The sequence below is a fragment of the Pan paniscus genome, chromosome 5 (assembly GCF_029289425.2).
Source record: "Pan paniscus chromosome 5, NHGRI_mPanPan1-v2.0_pri, whole genome shotgun sequence".
NCBI lineage: Eukaryota > Metazoa > Chordata > Mammalia > Primates > Hominidae > Pan > Pan paniscus.
Window position 1 is genome coordinate 170245060 of NC_073254.2, and position 25289 is coordinate 170270348.

Genomic DNA, 25289 nt, shown 5'->3' on the forward strand with positions numbered 1-25289 from the left:
AGGCCCTTAGTATGCTAGTTGAATCTTATTCTGTATAAAGTAATGCTTGCCTATCACATGTTAAATATGCAAGAAGTCCAAGTTTGCCAATAATGATATTCTTGGATTATTACATTTAAAGAGTTGACTTTACAGAATCTTCTAATTTCCCAGAAGTGATATTGTTCTTGGTGTGTCACCCTCTGTCATATACTTTGGGTCTACGGCTTCATCCTATATGGGCCACTGGCCAATAGGGAAAGGACTTGTGTGCCCCCATTTTGATTCATATTCATTTTCCCCCCAAATCCATAGCTGACCTGACTGATTCATATTCAGTCTGCGGACTCTTGTCATGTAAATCTTCCTGACTGCTGGGAAACACAGCAGTATAATTGTGAGCACCTCACTAATGTATGAGTGAGTGATTAGTAAGAATGGTGATTTCATTTTTTTCCTTAAGTAAATGCCATTTCTAATGTAGTGAATATTAAAATAGATCTGACTTACAGGTAGCAAAAGGATGTTTCCATATAATGCAAGAGGCAAAAGTAATTTTATTTTGGATATTACTTGTATTTGCATGATCAGTAGTGTTAGCCTAGTGGACATGGTAAAAATCAGAGATGGGGGTCTGGAAGCCTGCTAGCCAGACTTAGGAGGAGCTTCTTCTCCTTTTTCTCACTATCTTTGCACAGTTTCCAATTTTGGGATTACAAAATAGAACCTCCATTGTACTGGGAGGATGAACAGAAAATGCATTTAATGTGGGCTTGAGGGCATCTGCCTTACCGTCTGTTAGGGGAGTTGTCTAGTCAATGAGCTTTTTTAAAAAAATCTCTTTTTATAGCTGAAGATACCTATGCCATTGCTCTTTGATAAACATCAGGTTTTTCTTTCCATGCATTTATTTTTTTTTTGAACTAGAGGTTTTGATAGAACCTATCATTGTATCAAATTATACAATGATATCAAAGCCTATACATTGATAGGCATCCATTCATCCAGGATAACTAAGTCCGAGAGTAGGTAGCAAAAGGCATTTCTGGGTTCCAGTAATCTACCAGGTAATGGAAATGTCATGGACATGCACTGGTACCAGAAAGTCATGTGTGATCTGGTTTGTGAGTAGAAATCGAGCAGTGTTTTCTAAAAGGCAGGCCTGCTCTGCTGTTCTTCTCATATTGGCAGTAAGAAGGCAGAGTTTCCTTCTGCCATGATTTCATGGTAACTGACTTTCTGACTAGCTTTGGTGATGGCCATTGTCAATCATTTATTTAGCATTTAAACTGATCTTTTAAAATCATTGTTCAGTTTATGGATACATGGAAGTACATTCCTTCTGCATTGAGCTGTTTACAGAGTAGAGAGAATATAAGTGGTATTTACAATACAGGAAAACCGTGTGGTGACTGAAAGAGACACAGCTTGGTGTTTTACAATCTTTTCTTTATTCATTTGCTCAACAAATGTGTATCGAATACCTGTGTGCCTGTAACTAATCTAGGAACTGAGACCTGGCAGGGAACTTCTACATCCATTTTTAAAGCAACCTCTTGGAAGGCCACAGTAAACTATGGTGGAAATTTAAATGTTCAAAGAACATTTAGGAATGAAAGGACAGAAATGTCAGGCTGTGAGCTTATTCGATGGTTCTCTAAGTTAGAAACCAAATTGCTTGACAGAATGTGCTTTTTAGGGCATCTGCACTTGCTAGAGGAAGCAGTCATATTATTCATTTCAATGGGTCTGAGTGTGTGTCCATAGGCAGGGAACTCCTTTCTTATGTCAGACCCTTTTCATCTGGCTGTCATGGGGTTTCCTCGAAAAAGACTGTAATCTTGGGCTGGGATGAGGAACAGAGCTTGATTGCTAGATTGGTGAGTTAAAAAGACACCTTTAAAAAGTTGTCACGTTTAGAACAATGTTTCTGAATAGAGAAGGAATTGAGAAGGACAGACCAGAATCAGATGAAAACTACATTTTAGTGGCTGTAGCCACTGGCTACAAAAGCCTTATAATGTTTTAGTGTCATTGGGCAGGCAAGTATTAAAGGATTGGGGTTTATTAGCCAGAAACATGTGTAGCTTTACTTAATAGCCCAAAGGATTTTGGTCCCATTATTACAATTGCTCACATACTTTCATTAGGATTCTATGCACCAGACCTCATCTGCTCCAGGTAAAAGAGCCGTACGTGCTGGAGCTGGAATAGGACCCACATTTGAGTCCAAATCCTATGCTCTGTCAACTCTTCACTGCCTTTTCCTGAATTTTTATGAATTGAGCACAAGCTCTACTTTAGAATATTTATAAAGCTGATTAAGATTATCTTCATTGAGGAAAATCAACCCAGAAATGTTAGGTAAGCTTGCTGAAGACATGCAGTCATGAAGCAAAACTCTGCATTTATTTCCTGGACTTCATTCAGCACTCTTTGTAAAGTTAGGGAACGGTCCAAAAGACTGCTGTCACTTCTGCCACCAATCACAGGTTCACATGTCCTCAAAACCAACTTCAGCTTTGATAATTTGCAAGAAGAATTCAAATATTTTATACTCATGGTTCTGGTTTATTACAGGGAAAGGCTATAGTCAAGGGAAGAGACACATGGGACAGAGTCCAGGAAAGTGGCAAATGTGAAGCTTCCACTTGTCTCCTCCCTGTGGAATGGACAGCATTCTCTTAGCAGTGATGTGTGACAATATGCAGGAAGTATTGGCAATCTGGGAAGTTAACCTGAGCCTGGGAGTCCAGAGTTTTTACTGGGGCTTAATCACATAGACATAGTTGACTACCCATGTGGCTGACCTTGTCTCCAGCTGATACCACATGACCCAAAGCGTCTACTCTAAATCACATCGTTAGACTATGTAACTTGGCACCATACCCCAAGTAAACGAAGATGCTTTTTTTCAGGCAGATATTCTAAGGGCTTAGAGCTCACCTCTCAGGAGGTGAGGGCAGGTTAAATTTTTCACTATACACTCTTAGAAGCAGGATGACCATGAGATGGTGATGATAACAATAATAATAATAGTGATCAGAAGAAATTAGATGGCAGTATAGGAAAAGCCACGTGGGCCTTGCTTTTGGGTGCCTTCTTTCTCTTGATAATTAATCATTGTTATTTTTATAAGAGACACGATAGAGGAGGCACAAGCTTTAAAGGGCAGTGGACCTGGTTAGCATTTTCAAATGATTGACTGTGATTTTATGGCCTTTTCTTATTCATTAAACTGAGAATGGCCAACCCTGTATTAGAAACAGCTCTACACTCTCTTCCTATGCTTGGACTTATCTAGACAAAAGAAAGAATATAAAATAAAGACAATGTGACACATGACTTTAATTTCTATGTCTATAACAGAGAGAGTTATAATCAAAAGTCCCCAAAAGCCCGGAAATGGGTTTCTTTTATTTAGGCAAAATTCAGTTATTTGTAGCAAATAATACACTCCCTCATTGACAATGAATGAGAATCTTGGTGAAGTTATTTATACTTTAGTTCCTCAGTGATTTTAAAGTCGGAGATTATAATTTTGCCAAATTTACTCTATTGATTATTTACTGTGACTGGATGATATATGTGAATTTTATTTTACATTGCCCAAATTGAAAATGTAAAGATTCTGAGACACCAGTTAGTAAGTGAGGGGAGAATTAAATGCTGTAAGATTGAATCTAGGGGAGGGTTAATGAACTGTTCTGCTGCATACAAATAGAGGTTGGAATTTGGGTAAAAAAATAAATTAGCCCAAGAACAATGGACTGAATCTATAAAATAGATTAATGGGACTTCGCTCACGGTGGAACAAATTACTATTTAAAGGCAGATAGTCAAGAAAATAAGTGGACAACATCGTGTCAGTGGTTTTAAGTTAAAGGAGGGGGAAAAAACAGGATGTAGTTAAGACCTTCAGGAATTTATGTTGACAGAAGTCATTTTAACAACAGCAGCCACAAACCCTTACCCATAACAGATCCATAAGCCTCCTTTCAGATAATGAAAAATAGGATCAGTTCTGGTGCGCCCTGCCAGCAAATGAACCTCTCGAAAGATAAAAACAACCCCTGCCCCCCAAAAAGAAGGGGGAAATTAAATGTGTCAGTGGTGAGTGATGGTGGGCGAGAGGGCTTGCTGTGGAGCTGATTCATGCCTGTAACTTCCAGGAGCAAATCCCCGTGTCACACTGAGTTGGGGAACACCCCAAAGCTGAGCTCATCAGTACTGATTCAACTGCCTGCCTGTTTGCCCTCATCCAGGAGTTTTCAGTGTGATTTTTAAATGCCTAGCTGGTTCTTTGGGTGAGGACATTTTGCCATTTGGAACAATTTGCAGGTGTTATCCTCACCTTTTCCAAGAGGCACACACCACCTGCCCATTTTCCTCACTCATCTAAACTTTGGGCATCTGGAAATTCTTCCCTTCCCACCACCCGCTTCACACTTTGCCTGCTTCCCACCCATCTGCTAATGTCAGGCTTTTTGGAAGAAGTGTCGGGTAGCTGCTTCACAGGAAACTCACCATGGAGTTGACTCAATTTGCTGTAAGTTGGCAGCCAGCCCCCAGGCCCAGGGCAGATGGCTCCTGTGAATGTGCACCTTGAAGGAAGTAATTGATCAGGGGCACAAAGAGGAGGCAACACGTGGGGAGTTGCATGACCCATGTGGGTCCCAGCCTTTGGAATCCTCATCTGCCGTTTCTCTCCCTTGTCCCCCCACCCTCTGCATAGGGAATGGATGGGTCTTTTGTTGTTGTTGTTTGTTTGTCTGTTTTTGGAAAAGCTGGGTGAGCATCAGCAGTTCTTCTGGGCACCCTTTATTAGAGCTTGCGTAATGTACACAACCACTGCCATTGGTGAGACTGTTTCCTGAGCAGGGATTTTAAGCATTTCTTCTTTTGTCAGGAAATATTTCCAATCCAAGGGCCACTGCATAATATCCATTTATCTCGTTTAGCTTTTTAAATGGCTCAAAATGCTTAAAAGAAGGACGTAAGTATAGGTAATGCACAGAACAGGGATTTGCAGTGATACTGTAGTTTCCCCTTTTCCTACTTTCCAACGGGCCCATCTTTTTAAAGCAGCACATTATCATCAATGAGAGGAACAGATGAATTACTTTGAATGACTAGGGAAGGCTACCAGATAGTTGGCTGTGGTGATAATTACAAAATGTGTGTCCATCTGCTGCTGCTGGTACTGGCTAGAGCAGGTGGGGCGCTGAGGGTGGAATATGAAAGTCATGGGCCCCAAGACGGACTAGTGCAGGGCGCAGAGCTCAGAGTAGAGGGTGGCCACTGTGATACCACGCCCCTGTGACAGAGCCATGTGGTAGAAACTCCAGGGGGAGAGAAAGGACCTTGTGTTTTCATGGCCGCTGCCGCATCCCCTCTGAAACGTGTTTGGACTTCTTTCTTTCTTAGAAGCCTCTCAGCAGCATGTTGTGTAAAGTCAGTTTTCCAAGCTCCCTGGAAATGTTGCTTGTCTTTCTATTGCCTCTTCGATGTCTCCTCTGTATTAGTATGTGTGAGTATAAAGGAACATCCAAGGCCCACCCTTCCCCTAATGCTCTGTGTCTTCCGTCACACCCCAAGTCTGGCTAGCTTCCCGTGCTCGAAGGGGCATGTCTGGAGCCTTCATAGTTCCTGGGCCAGTTGACACTTTGTCTAGTTTTTTCCTCACTCAGTTGACATTTAAAGATTTCAGTGTCTCCTCTCTCTTTTTCTTCACTTTTATGCCAGAGTTACAGGAATTAATCAGTTCATTTGTACAATCCTTTACTCTGCAAAACTTTGAGCAGCTCCTCTTATTTCTTATGCACTCACTATGCTAGGAAGACAAAGATGAGTAAGACTTTTGGAATCATGTGGGGGTGACAAGTATGCACATGGATTATTTTGTATGCATTGTAACTGTGTGAAGAATATTTTGCAAATTTTCTTTCTCAGCTTGTGTATTTTGCCCAACATTAGGTGTCTGACACTTATCCTTGTTAATACAGAAAGCTGTTGTTCATTCATTTTTATTACTGTATAGTATTTCTTTCTGTTCATACACTGTAATGTATTTATCCATTCTTCTGTTGATACTCAGGCTGTATTCAGTTTTTCATTATTATGAACAGTGGTGCAATAAAATAACTATTATTGGCCTGTTGCCTTCCTTGTGTACAAGACTTTCTCCAAGAATATATAAGAAATGGAGTTGCTCTTAAATGTTTGCACCAGCATGCATGCCCACCAACAGGATATAAGAATTCCCTATTGAACTCATGATTTCTACACCTGGTATTGCTAAGTGTTAAAAATTTTGCCAACTGATGCTATTTCATTGTTTCAACAAAATTTTTCCTGACTGCTAGTAAGGTTGAGACATTTTTTTTTTCCTACTTGCTTATTGGGTGTTCATGTTTCCTTCTCTGGGAATTTCCATTTTGAAATCTTTGCCCACTTTTCTTTTGAGTTGTTGGTGTTTTTCTTGTTGATTTTTAAGAGTTATTTATATATTCTAGATGACAATCCTTTGACCTTGATATAGGTTGCAAAGTTATTTTCCCAAACTGTGGAGCTTATTTTCACTTGTGTTATCTTTTTTGTACAGAAGTTTTAAATTTTAATTGAAGCCAAATTTATTAATGACATCTTTGGCTTGTGCTTTTTAAAAAAAGGCTTGTTTAAGAAATCTTTCGTGACTGTAAGGTCTTAAATACAGTCTTCCTTGTATTTGGCTTTGAAAGCTTTCACTTTCACTTTTTACACCTAGGTATTCAAACCCTCTTGAATTTGTCTTTGTATATGGTGTAAGGTAGGGATCTAATTATGTTTTGGCCTATTGTCCCAGTCCCATTTATTGAGCAGTCAGTTCAGTGTACCCTCACTGCTCTGTAATCCACTTCTGTTGTATGTCAAGTTTCCTTTTAAGTAGGGACTACTTCTGGCTATTTGTCTACCCCTGCATTTTGTCTCAATTACTAGGGCTTTAGAATAAGTTCTTAATAAAGGTCCAATAAGTCTACAATTCCTTATTCAAAGTGTCTTAACTATTCTTGAATATTTGTATTTGACTAGAATTGCATTAAATTTATAGGTTAATTTGGCGAGAGAAGAGATCTCGATGATGATTTGTTCAGGACACACAAAAATGGACACTGTAACTTCCTGAAGGGCAGGGACAGGTTGGAGGAATGGATGGGTAACAGTGAGTTAGTTCACTTTTGGTCATTTGAGACTGATCTGCCCATGGGACATCTCATGGAGATCTTTGGTAGCCCCAGAAAATGTGGGTCTGGATCTCAGGGTGAAACCAGAGCTAAAGATGAGATCTGAGTCACTAGTGTGGCTGGTAAAAGAGAGTGCCCCAAGGGGCCTGGGAACAGAGCTTTGGAGGCCAGCATTTAATCAGCAGGTGGTGGGTGGGAGTGCAAAAAGGGGAGTGAGGAGGGGCGGTTAGAGACCCAGGTGGAGAATGTACAGCAAATCTCCACTTAACATCGTTGGTAGGTTCCTGGAAACTGAGATTTTAAATGAAACTACATATAAACAAAACCAATTTGACCATAGGCTAATTGATATACACAAGAGTTAAGTTCCTACGGCATATTTCTGGTCTCAAAAACATTTCCAAACTTCTAAATAAAGACCCCCAAACACTTCTAATATTCAACATTGAAATAAATGTGAGCTATATAGACATTTAAGAAAGACTAATAAAATCAAATTTGATAATTAGTCACCCCGTTTGTGGTGAATCTGTGAGTGATAGTGATCATAGTGGCAGTGGGTTAAATCCAGGAACAAATGTGTGCAAAGTGAAAATTGTAAGGAGCGCCCCCCTCCCATCACATGGTTCCAAAATAATCAGTAACCAGTGTGGGAGGCTGGCCAGGCACTTTCGGACTTCATTGTTTATTGCCATGCCTTTGAGTGATCATCATATTCTTTATGATTTTTGTTTTATAATAATTTTTATTCATTTATTTTCCACCCCTCTTTTTCCAGTTCAGTGTGGCTAGTGGCTGGAGCTCATCCTGGCAGCTCAGAGCACACACCAGGCAGGAACCAGCCCTGCAAAGGAAGGCACCCCATTGCAGGGCATGCTCCCACCTGCACCCACATTCATTCACACTGGAACATTGTAGCTATGGCAGTTCACAAAACACACACAGCTTTGGGATGTGGGAGGAAGCCAGAGGACTGGTAAAACACTCAGGCAGACATGGGGAGAGTGTGCGAATTCCCACGCAGACAGTGGCTCTGTGGGGGAGTCTATTTTTTTTCCCCAACCTTATGTCAAAACAATGCGGAACAAACCAATGTTCTTGGAGGCCCTGCTGCAGAGGGAAGTAGGCAAGCTCCTTGAAAAACTCCCCCCAAAATTGTACTGCTATACACCCACTAGAATGACTAATATGAAAAATACTGACAACACCAAGTGTTGGGAAAGATGTGGAAGAACTGAAATTCTCGTACCCCGCTGGTGGGAGTGTAAAATGGTACAATCACTTTAGAAAACTGGGAGGGGGGGTTTAGAAAAAGTTGAGCATACACATTCCACAACTCAGCCATTGCATTACTGAATTTGGGCTCAAAAGAAACAAACAACAACAAAAAGACCGTAAAAATACTTGTAAAATTTATTCATAACAACTTTATTTGCAATGACGAGAACCCCAAACATTTATCAGCAGATGAATAGATAAACAAATAGCGGTCTAGCTATACAATAGAGTACTACTCAGCAATATAAAGGATCAAGCCAGCTGGGCGTGGTGGCTCACGCTGTAATCCCAGCACTTTGAGAGGCCAAGGCAGGCAGATCACTTTAGGTCAGGAGTTTGAGACCAACCTGGCCAACATAGTGAAACCCTGCCTCTACTAAAAATACAAAAATTAGCCGGGCATGGTGGTGCACACCTGTAGTCCCAGCTACTCGGAAGGCTGAGGCAAGAGAATCGCTTGAACCTGGGAGGCAGAGGTTGCAGTGAGCTGAAATTGCGCCACTGAACTCCAACCTGGGCGACAAAGTGAGACTCTGTCTCAAAAAAAAAAAAAAAAAAAAAAAAGGAATCAAACTACGGACGCACACAATAGTATCTAGTATTGGTGAATCTCAGAAATATTGAGTGAAAGAAGCCAAGTAAAAAAGAATGCATAAGAGGAATGATTTCATTTACATAAAATGCAAACTAATTTATGGTGACAGATTAACTGGGTTTGGGACCAGATGAGCTCTAAATGGGAATAAGACATCTTTGGTGGTGATGGAAATGTTTTTTCTTTGTTGTGTTTTAATAGGCAGGATCTCATTTTGTTGTCCGTGCTGGAGTGCAGGAGCACAATCATAGCTCACTGCAGCCTCGAAATCCTTGGGCTCAAATGATCCTCCTGCCTCAGTCTCCTGAGTAGCTAGGACTATAGGTGCGCACCACCACACCCAGCCAATGTTTTAAATTTTTTGTAGAGATGGGATCTCGCTTTATTACCCGGGCTGGTCTCGAATTCCTGGCCTCAAGTGATCCTTCTGCCTCAGCCTCCCAAAATGCTGGGATTGCAGGTGTGAGGCACTGCACCCAGCTGACGGAAATGTGCTGCATCTTGATAGTCATGGTGGTTTCCTGGGTATAACCAATTGTCACCACTCATCAGTGATACACTTGAAATAGATGCAGTTTATTGTTCTTAACTTATTCCTCAATGAAGTTGATAACTTAAAGAGAAAAGGAAACATAGGGGTCCTTAGCAGTGTCAAGGGACCTGGCTGGGGGCACTGGACGTGCCAATGAGGAGAGCCTTGATGATTCTGGGGGCTGCCTGGGTAGAATTTCAGTGGGCAGAAAAGTCAGCATTCCACGCACTCTATTCTTCCTTTCCTCCTTCCCCTCCTTCTTTCTTCTTTTTTTCCCTGCTTTGCCTCCTTTTTAAATTCTTCTTTTCTAATTTATAAGACAGCTAGAATAGGAGGGAGATACTGAGGGCTCTGGAGATTTTTATTGTCCCCTTGGGAAGAGGCTACGGGCAGAACTGGAGGAAAAGGTTCGTCGTACTCAGGGGAGAATTTCCAGTCTAGCTGTGGACACTGACCTTTGCATGTCTTTCATCCCTCCTCCCATACTGGAAAATGAAAGGATTGTTGTGTTTATCATAACACATTTTTGGTCATTTTAGTTTAGTTTGTAATTAGACTACAATTACCTAACCCGGTTGCTTAATAATAAAGACTACTCACCCCAGGCAGCATGGTGCAAAGGGAATTGTGCCCTCCACCCCAGGGCGGTGATCATCCCGGGTCCCTTTGGCCTTTATATTAACCTACGGTTTGAATCTTGGTCTGACCATTGAGCTGCTGTGTGACCTCAGACAAACCGCTAAACCCTTGTGAGCCTGGTTTATAATACTTGTAATGATCAAATGAGACAGTATGTGAAAATAAACAGAGTGGCTGTCACATGAAAGGTGCCCAGTAAGTATGTGCTGTATCTGAATCCCTGACAGATACTCAGTACCCACGAGAGCACGGTACTGTGCCAAGCAAACTAGAAATGCACACACATAGGAAAGAATAGTCTCGGGTGAGTGAATGCATTAAAAAGGTCCATGCGGTGCATTCTCAGATCCCAAAATAGTGCCCAGGACTGAGATGAGAGGTAGGGGCCCAGGAGTTTACCGAAGAGAGGACCTTTTCATTGTTTTCGGTGAGAGGGTAAAACTTCACCTGCAGTGTGACAGCCACATCCAAAGACTCAGAGGAGCCAGCATGAGGAGGAGGAGCTGAAAGCGGAGGGAGGTGGTTGGTGCCACTGTGTGTGTGTGTGTGTGTGTGTGTGTGTGCGTGCGTGTGTGTGTGTGTTTAGCCGGGAGGGAGCTGTTGGGAAATGCTACCTAAGGAATGTTTTCAAGTGCAATTCTAGCACTTCATGATGTGAAGAATAAATACGATCTCCTTTGTAGTCCCTTGAGAGGGGAGGTCGCACAGTCTGGGTGGCTCTGGAGTGGCTGATTTTGGTCCTGGGCTGTTGCTCAGGCTGTGGGGAGGAGCGGTCCCAGGCAGGAATCTGAGGAAGAAGCTACAGGGACTGTGGCCCTTGGCCAGGTGGGACGGAGAGCCTGCTGTGGATTTTCTCAGCGGTTAGAGTCTCTGTTGTCTAAGCTGGGAAAACTGACCATCACTGAGGGAGAAACACTGGTGGAACGCTGACAGCTTCCTCAGAAGAAACACATGTGTGCTGCGCCCAGCCTGACATCCATGCCCCAGCCTGAGCACCCATGGTCTCACTTGGTGTCACACAACATACTTCTCCTCTGTCTTCAATGTCAAACCTTTCCCATGGTGAAAATGGGCAGGGGTGGGGCAGGGGGGATATAAGCTACATTTTTCTTAGTGTGGTCTGAGTAGCATATTCTTTTTTTTTGTTGTTTGAAACGGAGTCTTGCTCTGTTACCCAGGCTGGAGTGCAATGGTGTGATCTCAGCTCACTGCAACCTCCACCTCCCGGGTTCAAGTGATTCTCCTGCTTCAGCCTCCGGAGTAGCTGGGATTACAGGCATGTGCCACCATGCCCTGCTAATTTTGTGTTTTTAGTAGAGACAGGGTTTCACCATATTGGTCACGCTGGTCTCGAACTCCCAACCTCAGGTGATCTGCTTGCCTCGGCCTCCCAAAGTGCTGGGATTACAGGCGTGAGCCACCATGCCTGGCCCAGAGTAGCATATTCTTGATTTGAATTTGTAGACTGGAAGGTTCAGTGTAGTCTGATGATGATGATGATAATGATGATGACAGTATCAAGCACTTGTACAGCACTTACTACTCTTTAAGCACTTTTCCAAACATGTAACATACAGTAATTCATCTCATCATTTAATCCTTACAGCATCCTTGAGGTGAGGTCTTACTGTCATTGCTCCTATTTATAGGTGAGGAAAACTGAGGCATGGAGAAAACGATTCATTTCTAAGTGGTGCAGAAGGATTTGAACCCAAGTCATCTGACTCTAGAGTCCCTCTCGTAGGCATGTGGCCACACTGCTTCTTACCGTGTGTGTGTGTATTGGGTGACTCCTTCCTGGCAGGAACAAACCCATTAGGTTTTTTTTAGGCATCTGTTTCAAAGGGTTGTTCTATATTTGTAAGCCAAACCTTTTTCTGCTGTTTCTCTCCTTCTTGCATCATTATACGATCCATAGTCCTCAGGACACACGGCCCCAGCCTCATCACAAGCAGTACATGCGACAATTTGTCCACCTGCAGTTCTGTCCCTGCCCAGGGCTGAGCACAACAGCCCACAGAGAATGCTTCTGCTGAGAGGTAGATTCTAAGGTGTGGACCCAGGATCTCTTAGGTAGTATTTTGAGACGTATTTGGACAAAAGCTACTGAGGCAGTGTAGAAAATAGATACTGCTTGTCTTGAAAGCTAGGTCAAGGCAAATGTTTGTTTGTCTTTTAAAAATTATGGCAGTTAGCTGAAATTGTATTTCAACTGCTAGGAAACTAGAATGGCCAGATCTTAGAAACTGGTGGAGAGGCAGTCAGTTAATAAAAATTTCCCCGGAAGGAGTGATGGGGGAAGGAGAGAGGAGAGGGTGGGAGGAAGGAAGGGGAGGGAGCTGGCCCTTCCAGAGCAGTCATTTCCGGATTCTGTGGCCTTTAAATGAACACAGAGGTCTTTCGAGGCCTCTCAGAGCTCTGGCTGCCTTCTGCAGTCTTTGGCTGTGGGAGGCAGCATGGGAGGAGCCTGAACTGGCCTGACAGGGGCTGTCCTTTGCCCGCAGGGCACCCGTTCACCCCCAGCTGCAGCTCATGCCATATGTTGGCAGGGCCTGTGTTTCTGTGTCTTCTTTCCCAGCTGGCCTGGGAGCTCCTGGAAGGCAGGGCCTCTGCCACCTTCTGCTCTGCATCTCAGCACTTGAGTAGAGTCTGGCATAGACTCTACTTAGATTAGAGCATGGGCTCAGTACATACTTATCAAATTCAGTTGGCATCAAGAAGCCTGGATTCAAACATTTGCTTGGTGATCTTAGGCAGTGACTTGTAATGAACTAGAATATCAGTAGTTTTGAACTGTAAAACCTCTACTACATTGGATTAAATATGGGAACATGTAAAGAGGCCACACAGAGGAGGCCTTCAATCAGGGTTTCCTTCTTTTTTTTTTGGCAGTCGAGCGTAAGCAGTGTCAGATCCCCATACAGAAACCACATCCACCAGGGAGTTCCTCATTGATCCTCACCCATCCTTTTAGCCAGGGACTGAAACTTCAAAAAAGAATGGATTCCCTTTTTAGAATATTGCAAAAGATCATGTCCTTTGTGGTTAAAGAATTGCCTTAAATAACATATCATTTTCACTTGAATATCCTGCAACAGGGGAACACTCGTGTTCATCCTTTCTTTCAGCATGTCCAATATATGTACAAGTTACATGGGAGGAGGCTGTATAAAGGTAGTGGTGAAACATCAGCTTGGAGACAGCCTGGTTTTTAATAAAATGTACACAGAACTTTTATGAAGACAGACATATTCTGGGACAGAAAGCAATTTTCAAATTTAAAAAGATTCAAGCCATACAAAGTGTGTTCTTTGATTACAGTGGAATTACATTAGAAATAAGTAACAGAAAGATTATCTGGAAAATCTCCAAATCCTTAGAAACTAAATGACACATTTCTAACCCACAGTCCAAAGAAGAAATTAAAAGGGAAATTAGAAGCTATTTTAAACTGAATGAAAATAAAAGCCCATCATATCAAAATGTGTGAGATGCCACTAAAGCAATTCTTAGTGCTGCTGGGGGTGGGGGAACATACAGCAGTAAATGTCTGCATCAGGAAAGGTCTCAAAGCAATGGCCTGAGCTTCCACCTTAGGAACCAGGAAAAGAAGAGCAAATTAAACCCAAAGCAAGGTGGAGAAAGGAAATAATAAAGATAAAAGCAGAAATCAGTGAAATAGAAAACAGAAAAACATGCTGGGCACAGTGTAATTACACGCCTGTAATCCCAGCACTTTGGGAGGCCAAGGCGGGTGGATCACTTGGGGTCAGGAGTTTAAGACCAGCCTGGCCAACATGGTGAAACCCCGTCTCTACAAAAAATATAAAAAATTAGCTGGGCGTGGTGGTGCATGCCTGTAATCCCAGCTACTCGGGAGGCTGAGGGAGGAGAATCACTTGAACCTGGGAGGTGAAGGTTGCAGTGAGCCGAGATTGTGCCGCTGCACTCCAGCCTGGCTGACAGAGTGAGACTCCATCTCAAAAAAAGAAGATAAAAAAAAGAAAACCAATAAAGAAAATCAGTGAAACAAAAGCCGATTCTTTGAAAAGATCAATACAATTGATAAACTTGTAGCCGTAATGATAAATGGAAATAAGGAGAGAAGACACATTACTAACGTTAGGAATGAGAGAGGTGACATCACTACAGATTCTATAGATATTATGCACAAGCTTGTGCCAGTAAATCCAACAACTTAGTTGAAATAGGCCTGATATTGTTACCAGTGGAGAATGTCCAGGTTCTTGGCGTTTTGAACAAAGAATTGGACAAAACACACAAAGCAATGAAAGAATGAAGCAATGAAAGCACAGATTTGCTGAAATGAAGGTACACCCCACAGAGTGGGAGCGGGCTGGAGCAAGTGGCTCAAGAGTGCTGGTTACAGAAACCTCTAGGGGTTTCCCATTGGTTACTTGGTTAGACCCTAAGTAAATGAAGTAGTGGCCTGCAACCAGTCTGATTGGTTGCAGAAGGTGACCAATCAGAGGCTGAAGTGAATTTTCAAAGTTACACCCCTGTGCAGATGAAGACTAGGCCTGTGACCAGTCTGATTGGTTGCGGGAGAGGACCTATCAGAAGTACTTTCCATTTTTCATCTGCAATGCAGAAAGTGGGGAGGGTTGGAAAGAGAACAGCCTCTGATCCTTTTGTTACCTGAGTGTGGAAAGTTAGGGTTTTCCTTTTGATTCACTTCTAGTCAGTCTGTGCAAACCAGCCTTAGGTTCCCTGCCTCCAGACCCTATTCTCCTGCCTCAACATTGTAATATAATAAGAAATACATATTTGCTCTCTGCTCCAGGTCCTTGGCACAGAACTCCTAAAACTCTTACAATTTCCTGAGCAATCAGTTGCTATGTACATCTTTTGTTATAATATTTCATCTTTGACCGCAGTTCTTGACCCAGATCTCCTAATCTGTTGGAATTTCCTGGGTGATAGGAGTGTCTTTTGTTCTAATGAGGCATGTCTTGGTGGGCACCTAAGTGGGTGCTGGTCACCAGAAAGACCAAGCCACAGTTAGAAACTTGGAACTTTCAGCCCTACCCCCATCCTCCAAAAAGAGGAAGGGGGCTGGAGATAGGGTTAATAATTGATCATGCCTATATGATAAAGCCCACATAAAAATCCCTGAAGAACTGTGGGGTTCAGAGAGCTTCTGGGTTGCTGAGCATATGTATGTGCGGGGAGAGGGGCCCAGAGAGGGCATGAGAGCTCCATGCTCCTTCCCTCAAGCCCTGACCTGTGTGTCTCTTCATCTGCTGTTCATCTGTATCCTTTATCACATCCTTTATTAATGTAATAAGTAAATATAAGTGTTTCCCTGAGTTCTGGGAGTTGCTCTAGCAAATTATTGTACCCTCAGAGAGGGTCATGAGAACCTCAATTCATAGCTGGTCAGCCAGAAGTATAGGTTGACAACCTGGAACCTAGAATTGGCATCTGAAGCTGGAGTCAGGCTTGTGGGCCTGATACTTTAACCCGTGGCATCTAACTCTAATGCCAGCTCCAGGTAAATAGTGTCAGAATCAGCCAGGCACAGTGGCTTACGCTTGTAATCTCAGCATTTTGGGAGGCCGAGGTGGGCGGATCACTTGAGGCCAGGAGTTCGAGACCAGCCTAGCCAACATGGCGAAACCCCATCTCTACTAAAAATACAAAAATTAGCTGGGCATGGTGGCACATGCTTGTAATCTCAGCTACTTGGGAAGCTGAGGCACAAAAATCGCTTGAACCCGGGAGGCGGAGGTTGCAATGAGCCGGGATCATGCCATTGCACTCCAGCCTGGGTGACAGAGTGAGACTTTTGTCTCAAAAGAAAAAAAAAAGTGTCAGAATTGAATTGAATCGTAGGACACTCTGTTGATGTCTTCTGGAGAATTACTTGATATGTGGGGCAACCCCCCACCCACATTTTGGTGACATGAGGTATTCTGTGTTGAGTGTGGGAGTAGGAAAGAGAGTTTTGTTTTTGCTGTCTCATACAGGAAAATTTCTTAATAGGTATAACCTTTCAAAACCTCCCCTCAAACACACAACAAAACAAAACAAAACAACAACAACAACAACAAAAAACCCTCTAGGCCCAGATGGCTTCAGTGGGGAATTTTACCAGACATTTAAGAAAGAAATCCTACCAACTCTGCATAAACTCTTCCAGAAACTAGAAAAGGAAGGAATGCTTCCCAACTCATGCTATGAAGCTGGCAATACCCTGATACTAAAGATAAAGACATTACAAGAAAAGAAATGTACAGACAAGTATTTTACATGAACATCGATGTGAAAATTCTGTCAAATTGAATTCAACAATATGTAAAAAAGCCATTATGATCAAGTGTGGTTTATCCCAGGAATGCAAGATTAGTTTAACATTTGAAAATCAATGTAATTTACCACTTTAAAAAACTAGGAGGGGGAAAAACCCCTCTAATCATGTCAGTAATGGAAAAGCATTAGACAAAACCCAGCCTCTATTGCTGATACAAACACTCAGCACACTAGAAATAGAAGTGAGCCTCCTTAACTTGATAAAGAATATCTGCAAAAAACCTACAGGTAACATACTTATCGGTGAAGGACTGAATGCTTCCCCCTAAGATCAGTAACATGGTCAGGGTATTCACTTTCACCGCTTTTATTCAACACAGTATTGCAGCTTTTAGCCAGTACAGTTAGGCCAAAAAGAAATACAAGGCTTCTAAATAGGAAGAAGTAAAATTGTTTTTATTGATAGACAACGTGACTGTGTAGAAAATTCAATAGAATCTACAAAAAATCTCCTAGAACTAATATGAGTTCAGCAAGCTTGCAGGATACAAGATAAATATATAAAAATCTGTTGTATTTCTCTATACCAGCAACAATTGGAAGTAAAAATATACTGTATACAATAACATCAACAATATTAAATAGGAATATATCTGACAAAAGATGAACAATATTTGTACACTGGAAATTATAAACCATTGCTGAGATAAGTTAGTTCTTAACTGAGAGTAGAGATAAATCATGTTCATGGGTGAGAGGATTCATTAGTGTTGAGATGTCAGTTCTCCCCAAATTGATCTACAGATTTAAGGCAATCTCAGTCAAAACCCCAACAGGGAAATTTACAAGCTGATTCTAAAATTCCTTTTTTTTTTTTTTTTTTTTTTTGAGATGGAGTCTCACTCTGTCACCCAGGCCGGAGTGCAATGGCACAATCTTGGCTCACTGCACCCTCCGCCCCCCGGGTTCAAGCAATTCTCCTGCCTCAGCCTCCTGAGAAGCTGGGATTACAGGCACCTGCCACCATGCCTGGCTAATTTTTGTATTTTTTTTAGTAGAGACAGGGTTTCACCATGTTGTCCAGGCAGGTCTTGAACTCCTGACCTCAGGCGATTGAACCACCTCGGCCTCCCAAAGTGTTGGGATTACAGGCATGAGCCACCGCGCCCAGCCCTAAAGGTCTTAAGGAAATTTAAAGGACCTAGAATAGCCAAAACAATTTTGAGAAAGATCAACAAAGTTGGCAGACTAACATTACCTGATTTCAGGATTTACTATAAATAAATCTGTACTTTTCAAGACAATATGGTATGGGTATAAACATAGACAAATAAATAGATCAGTGATTCAGCCATTCCACCCAGAGATATTTACACAAAAGAAATGGAAGCATATTCCATACAAAGATTTGTATATGAATGTTTTAAACAACTTTATTTATAATAGCCCCAAACTGGAAACAACCCGTATTTCTACCAACAGGTGGATAGATAAATTGTGGTACATCTTTATGATGGATGCTACACAGCAACAAAAAAGGAATGAACTATTAATCCATGCAGCAGTTTAGCTGAATCTCCAAATAATAGTGCAGAGTGAAAGAAGCCACACTAAAAAGTACAGTGTTATGATTCCATTAATGTAAAACTCTGGAGAAGGAAAACTAATCTGGAGTGACAGAAAACAGGTCAGTTTTTTCCTGGGAATGGGAGGAGGGGGATTGCACAGAAGCATGAAGAAGAAACTTCTGGAGGTGTTGGATGTGTCCATGATGTTAGATCATGCAGATAGTATGCTTGTGGTTGTTGTCTGCCTTAAATACGTTCAGCTTATGGCATTTCAATTATGCCTTAATAAAGCTGTTAAAAAAAAAGAAAACTCACTGGGAACCTTGTAGCCTCTTCCCCAACCATTCTACTCAAACTTCTCTCATCTAAGACACACTGGCCCTTTCTTGCCCGATCCATTATATTTGTCTCTGTCCTGATTTACTCAACTTCTCATTGCACTTGACTTAGGTGAGCACCTCTTTCTGCTAGAAACACTTTTCCTTCTTGGCTTCTGAACATCACATTCTCTTGGGTTTTTCCCCTAGCTCTTATGGCTCCAAGTCCTCTAGCAAACCTCATTTGTTAGGGTCACCTTTGACCCTATCTTCCTCTCTATTTATACTCTACTCAGCTCCAAGGTTATCCCACCTAGTCCTGCAATTTAAAGCAGCAGCATCTGTACATCCCAACAGAATTTTCTGGGATAATAGAAAGAGTCCCTATCGGCATTGTCCACATGGCAGCCACTAGCCATCTGTGGCTATGGAGTACTTGAAATGTGGCTAGCGTGACTAACAAATGAATTTCAAATTTTATTTATTTTATTTTATTTCAATTTAAATAGCCACATATGGTTAGTGGCTACCGTATTGAATAGTCCAGGTCTAGATCACTGTATGTTTACAAACTGTGGGTGGGAACACATTTGCTGGTCTTGACTTTTATTTTTTCAGAATAAAATAAATTCTATTTTTCACAAAATATTTGTTTCAGGCTGGTATCTCCAGGGCTCACGCATAGTTGTTTTTTTGGTTTGGTTTTGTATGTAAGTTGAAAGGTACTGATCTAGATGCCAATGATGTCCATGTTAATGTTTTCAACCATGAGCTGAGGCCCAAAGTCATATTTGTCATCCTGACATCTCATCACAAATCTGTAAGCCTGCTGTTTTTCCCTCCAGTTTTCCCACATCTCAGCAAATGGCACTATCTTTTCCTCCAGTTGATGCGGAACAGTGACCTTAACTTTCTGCTTTCCTGTCCCCGCTCCCCACCACACCCTACTCCCACACTCAGTCCAGCAGCAAGGTCTACTGGCTCTGCCTCCTAAATGGGTCCCGGGTCTACCCACTTGTTTCCATCTGGGTTTCTATCAACATACTCTAAGCCCATGGCATCTCTTGCCTGGAGTACTGCTGTAGCTTTAAACTGGTCTGTGATTCACTGTTATCTTCATAAGACCCACAGTGGCCAAAGGAATCTTCCAAAGCCATAAATCAGATGCTGCTGCTGCCCTACTCCAGAGCCTCCAAGAGCTTTCCACCGCGATGCTCTGTTGTCACCTTTCTGTGCCTATGAGGCCCTGGTAACTGGGCCCAGCCCTCCACCACAGTCACCCTGGCCATTCTGTGCCAGGGACTTCCACTTCCTTGCTTATTTATCTTCAGGGCTCTGCACATGTGCTGTGACCTAGGCCCCCCAGATCTTCCCAAGATGGCCCCTCTCTGTTAATTCGTCTTAACTCAGAGGTGATTTCCTCAAAGGAGCAGCACTTCTCTGACTAAATCAGTGTCTGTAACCCAAGTTGGAGTGATAGTATTTTAGGAGTAAATGAGATACATTGTTACTGAAATAGAGTGCTTTTGAGTAATAGGAGCCAAGAGCCATCAAAGTATTCTTGACTAGAGATCCTTGAATTTTCTTTGCAAATCATCTGTAATCAACAAAATCCTTCTGTGCAAGTGATACTGCCAAGTTTCTGTATGGAGAATAAATATTGGTCTTGCTATTTTTTAACTTAGTCGACTGAGCACCCCATTATGCAAATTTAATGAGCAGTTTAAAATATGCATATTATGCACAACATAGTGTATTAAGATATAGATGTATAAATTATGTTAATATAAAATTTAAAATGAGAGTATTTCATTAATGTGAATATATCATATGCACAAGGCAAATAGCATTTATTTAAACTTTTTAATCTCTGAAATTTATGTACATCATGATTAGCTTTGTGAGAAAGTTTGAATTTGATTTAGGTTACCAAATTTGATTTCAATTATCCAAATTTAAATTTGATTGTCATGAAGAGAAAGGGTCTGTAGGGTCGATTATTCCTTATGTAATTTTAGTCTTTACTTTTGAAAATGTGTTATTAAAATAGTGCAGAAAAATTACCAGTTATTAACAAAATAAATTATAGGGTTTGTGATTTTTGACCTTTGCTTTAAAAAAAAAAAACAAGCTTACATTCAAATACTGAAACTTTTTGTAGTAGTCATATGCATAACAGATTCCAAAAACAACAAAATTGAAACTGTATGTGCAGAATACTATGTATTGGTTAAACCACATAACACAGGAAGCAATAGGAAATGCATTTACATTTGCAAAATTAAAATTGAATATAAATAGGAAAATGTGGCATGATTTTATCCTAGAAAATTATTTAAATCAGAATAGACAGTGTTCAGAAAATTAAAATAAGGCCTCCATTTTACTTCACTTGTATTTCATTCTGTACAAGTTCAGAAATGGTGGTGATTAAAATGTTTAAGTCACTTTACATTCTTCTGGGATAGCTCTCCAAAGGGAATAATCCAAGCTACAGACAAAAATTTATGTACAAAGACATTAATTATGGCATTGTTTATAATTTTGAAAAGTCAGGAGCCATCCAAATATCCAGTGGTGGGAGGAATTAAGCAGATTGTATAACATCCTTACAAAAAGATTATATAACCACTAACATTAATTTTTAGGAAGATTGTTTAATGTGGGAAAAAGCATCTGACATAATGCTAGGTGAAGAAAAAGGATATATTTATATGGTATGATCTTAATTAGGTGAAAACAATATATTTTCTTCAATATCCATAGAAGAAAATATATTAATAGTAGTTAATTCTGAGGACTGCATTGTTGCTGGTTGTATTTTCCAGGTTTTCTAGAAAAAACACATATTACTTTTATAATAGGGAAAAGATTATTCATAAAATAAATTTTGGTGCTAATATAATATTAAATATTTAGGGTTACTGTGCTTTATAGCCAGAGAGTAGTGCAGGGCTCATTTAGTCTGGGAGCTCATGAGTGAGGATTATAATTGATAAGGGAGATTGAGAGCTGTTTTTCAGATGGCTCCATGGACAGCAAAGTTCCTCGGTGTTTTTGCTCTCAGATAGTCCCTGATGTGCTCAGTTCTGTCACTTACTGACTGTCGCTTGCTGATCAGAAAGTCTGATTGGCTGTTAGCTTTGTATTTGACAAATATAAAACAGGAAGACCAGGTAGTTGTTACCTAATAAATATGACTTATCTGGTGGCCAAACATTTTAAAACAGGAGGCAACAATGAGAGATTCCTGATTGTGTGAAGTGGGAACCATTCTGGATCATTTTTCAATCTTTAGGTTCTGATCGATTTACAGGTCATGAAATCCTTTTAGTGAGTCTTCCCTAGCATTACTTTGTAAATGAAATTAGAGTAGAATAGAAATACCAGACTGCATGGCATGTAGTAAGTATCCTGTAAGTTTTAATTTCAGATGTGTGTTTGTAGGTACCGGATTGTAACATAAAGTGTGTTTTTGTTTTGGTGTGGTTTTTTTATCTATAGTTTGCTGTCAAAAAAGTTCAAAGACTCTTAGTGTGATCTACACCAGTGGTGTGCAGTATTCTCCAGTGATAAGTAGCATCAGTGTCACCTGGGAGCTTGTCAGAAATGCACCTTATTGGGCCCCACCCAGATCTACTGAATCACAAACACTAGTGGTGGGTCCCAGCACTGTGTGGTCCTTAATGAGTCCCTGTCTTAGTAGTCAATTTTCTGTTGCTGTAAGAGAATATCACAGGCTGGGTATTTTATTATAATAGAGGTTTATTTAGCTCACAGTTCTGGAGGCTGGGAAGTCCAAGAGCATGGCACTGGCATCTGGAGAGGGCCTTTTTGCTGCGTCATGTCATGGTGGAGGTTATCACATGGTGACAGGACAAGTGTGTGCCAGCTCAGGACTTTCTTCTTCTTATAAAGTCACCAGTCCCATCTTGGGGGCCCTACTCTGATGACCTTATCTAATCCGAACTACCTCCCAAAGGCCCTACCTCCAAATGCCATCAACATATTAATTTGAGGATTAAGTTTCCAATACATGAAATTTGGAGGACACATTCAAACCATAGCAGTCCCCCTGGTGATTCTGATGCACACTCAAATTTGAGGCACACTAGTCCAGCCTTGCCATTCTTGGTGAGGTTCAAGGACTAACACTGGCATCACCTGTGAGCTAGTTGGAAATGCAGAATCTCAGACCCCAACCCGGACAGGCTCACTCAGAATCTGTGAGATCACCAGTTAATTTATTTGCATGGTAATGTTAAATAGCTCTGATCTCAACACAAATGCCTCAGGGGCCAAGTAGGTCATGTCAGTAGTGAAAGTAGCCTGGTTTCCCCCCTAAAGAAAGTAGAACAATAAGAAGGCATTGTGGTGTGAAGTTTTAGTATTCTTGATTTGTTTTTAAAAATCCTGTATTATACCAGTGGGGGTTAACACATTCAACCAAATTCATCAACTAAGGTTAACTGCAGTTGACATCAATTACTTTAAGCAGATTTTTAAACACAGAATTTTAATAGTGACCCTCATATTAACTTCTTCTGATCTCTTTTAGGAATTTATCAAAGAGCTGCTTTCTCGGATAAGAGGCATGAGGAAACTGAGCCCTCCGCAGAAGAAGAGTGTATGATTCTGGAACAGGGTGAAACTCTCCCAGAGACAAAGAAAGAGTCCTGGGATTTGTACTTCATGAAGACTTTTGTGAAAGAATAGGTGTCCTTATGAACAACGTTTTTTTTTTTTTTTTCTTTTTTTGGTGTGAAGGTGGGGGGGTCTATTAGACATTTATTCAAGAGCGTTCTTTTTTTGGTTTTAAAGGTTTTTGTTAATGTAATATTTTGATAGCAAAGATATCATGACTCTAGCCACAGCCTAACCAAGGATTATCAAAGGAGGTGGACACTCAAGGAAGGGCCGCGCCAGGCTGCGTTTTCTGCAATGACTCAGATGTTCAGTACCTTATGATACAGGGAAGATAGTTTTCTTACACGTAGTTTGGTAATTTTTTTTTCTTAAGTTGTACATTTGACTCAGCTGTCAAATTTCTCATACTTGTATATATCTACACACAACTAAGTTAAAATGTTGATGTGAGTTTTATTTCACATGGATGGAATAAACTTGTGGTTGTCCTTTAACTGGAGGTCCCAGCACGTGTGTTTTCAAGAGGCCACTAGGCATTCTTCACTGAGTGCTGCTAACTTCAACGTTCACTTTACGCACCAAAGTGAAAGAATTCAGTGTATCCGTTATTTTAATGCGCTACACCACAGAAATGTTAAGTTGGTCAAGGGCTTAATTTATGGAATTTCTATTATTTCATTGGTTGGGATGCTTTGCCAGGTCATGTGCTTATTGTCTCATTTTGTAGTCTTTTAAAGTTGTATGAACCCTTAATTTGAAGAACTAACTTGATTTCTAGAGAAATATCCACACTATTTCAGTGGTATTTTGCATTGGAAAAAGGAAGCACTGTGTAGCAGTGAATTGTCTGCTTTCCACCGAGTACTGTGTATTATTCTCTCTCCAGGAAAGCAGATAAAAAAAAAGTTAGCAGATCGAGTGTCTTCTTCCTTAGAAATAGGTTCTGGTAGCTTCTGTGCCTGGGTAGCATCAGACCAGTGGGAGTAAACCGAGTGTTAAGTGTCAAGGTGAGAAAGCCTCACATTCTCTCAAGACAGTTGCTCTAGGAGCTGATGTTGCTGGTTTGGAAGTGTGGAGATTGCATTTCTGGCTTCTCTCAATGGCTTGTGTTGAGGACTCTGGGTGCTCCTGGCCCTAATTGTGCACCCTGATCCCCGTGCTTGGAGCTAGGCCTGGTGGCGTGCTCTAGCCCTCTCAGTTACCAGCTCTTTGGAGAAGGATCAAAATTCAGATAGAATGTGGGATGGGTAATAGGTGAGAGTAGAAACTCTTCCTTCCCTCCAGGAGGCCCCTGCTGCCTCCCACAGAAACCCACCTACCATAAGATGTCTTCAGGTGGCCTTGTCCAAGGATGGGGGTCAGGCATTTTATATCAAGGGTGCTCTGAACATATTTTATTTTTTAAAAAACTATGTTTGTGAATTTTGCGTATACTGGCAAGCTTTTGAAAATGTATTTAATTTTGTATTGTTTACCAATGATTTATTTACAAGATATTTACTCAAATAAATGGAGCTGCTTACAAGCCTGTTGACATGTGTGGCTTGCACAACACGTTAACATGATGGTTTTGCTGTGTCAGTTTCTCTGCAGAGGTGAGGACCAAGCACCTCACCTCGTTTCATTTCATTTTCAAGGATTTCTAGGCATGTAATCCTGGCCCTCTCCTCAGGCATCTTCAGATCAGGTGGTGAAAGCAAAGGAGCTGGGCCACATTCTTGGGCTGAGAAAGAAGACGAGCTCTGTGTGCTCAGCCTGGCACTGTCCTAGGCCATGCTCCTTTCATTTAATTAAAACTCCTCTTTGCCGTCTGACAAGAACCCTCAAAAACATTTCAAATTAGTAAACTATTCCACTTGTTAGAATGCCTTGCACCATGGAAGTTGGAAAAATACAGAATGGGCAGGATTTCTGTTAGGCTTAATTGACCAGCCCATGTGATGGTCTCAGATGAAGTAAGAATTGACTTTTCCTCCAAAGGCCTCTGCTCCCACCACACACTTCCTCCCCACCTTCCCTCCTGCCCTGATCCCCGTGAGTGCTTCAGCAAGAAGTTTGGGCCTCTTCCTTGACTCCCCAGTATGCTCCCAGTCGCCCAGCTTGTCCTCTGTGAATACTTCTCAAACCTATCCCATGTCCAACTTTCCTGGATTGCTGCCACCACCTTGGGAACAGATTCTCCATGTCCAGGCTTGTCTCCCTCTGATCCATCCTCCACCCAGTTGCCAGAATAGTCTG

General features: G+C 41.4%; 1 protein-coding gene across 1 annotated transcript in view; it reads left to right on the plus strand.

Annotated features, from left to right (window-relative positions):
• The window catches only part of PPP1R14C (protein phosphatase 1 regulatory inhibitor subunit 14C), a 106549-nt gene extending 81973 nt beyond the window's left edge, over window positions 1-24576 (plus strand). The window contains exon 4 of the mRNA XM_034963081.3: window positions 22963-24576. Coding sequence (XP_034818972.1) covers window positions 22963-23037 — 75 coding nt within the window. The 3' untranslated portion in view covers window positions 23038-24576. The remainder of the gene's footprint in view (window positions 1-22962) is intronic.
• Window positions 24577-25289: the final 713 nt, after the last annotated feature.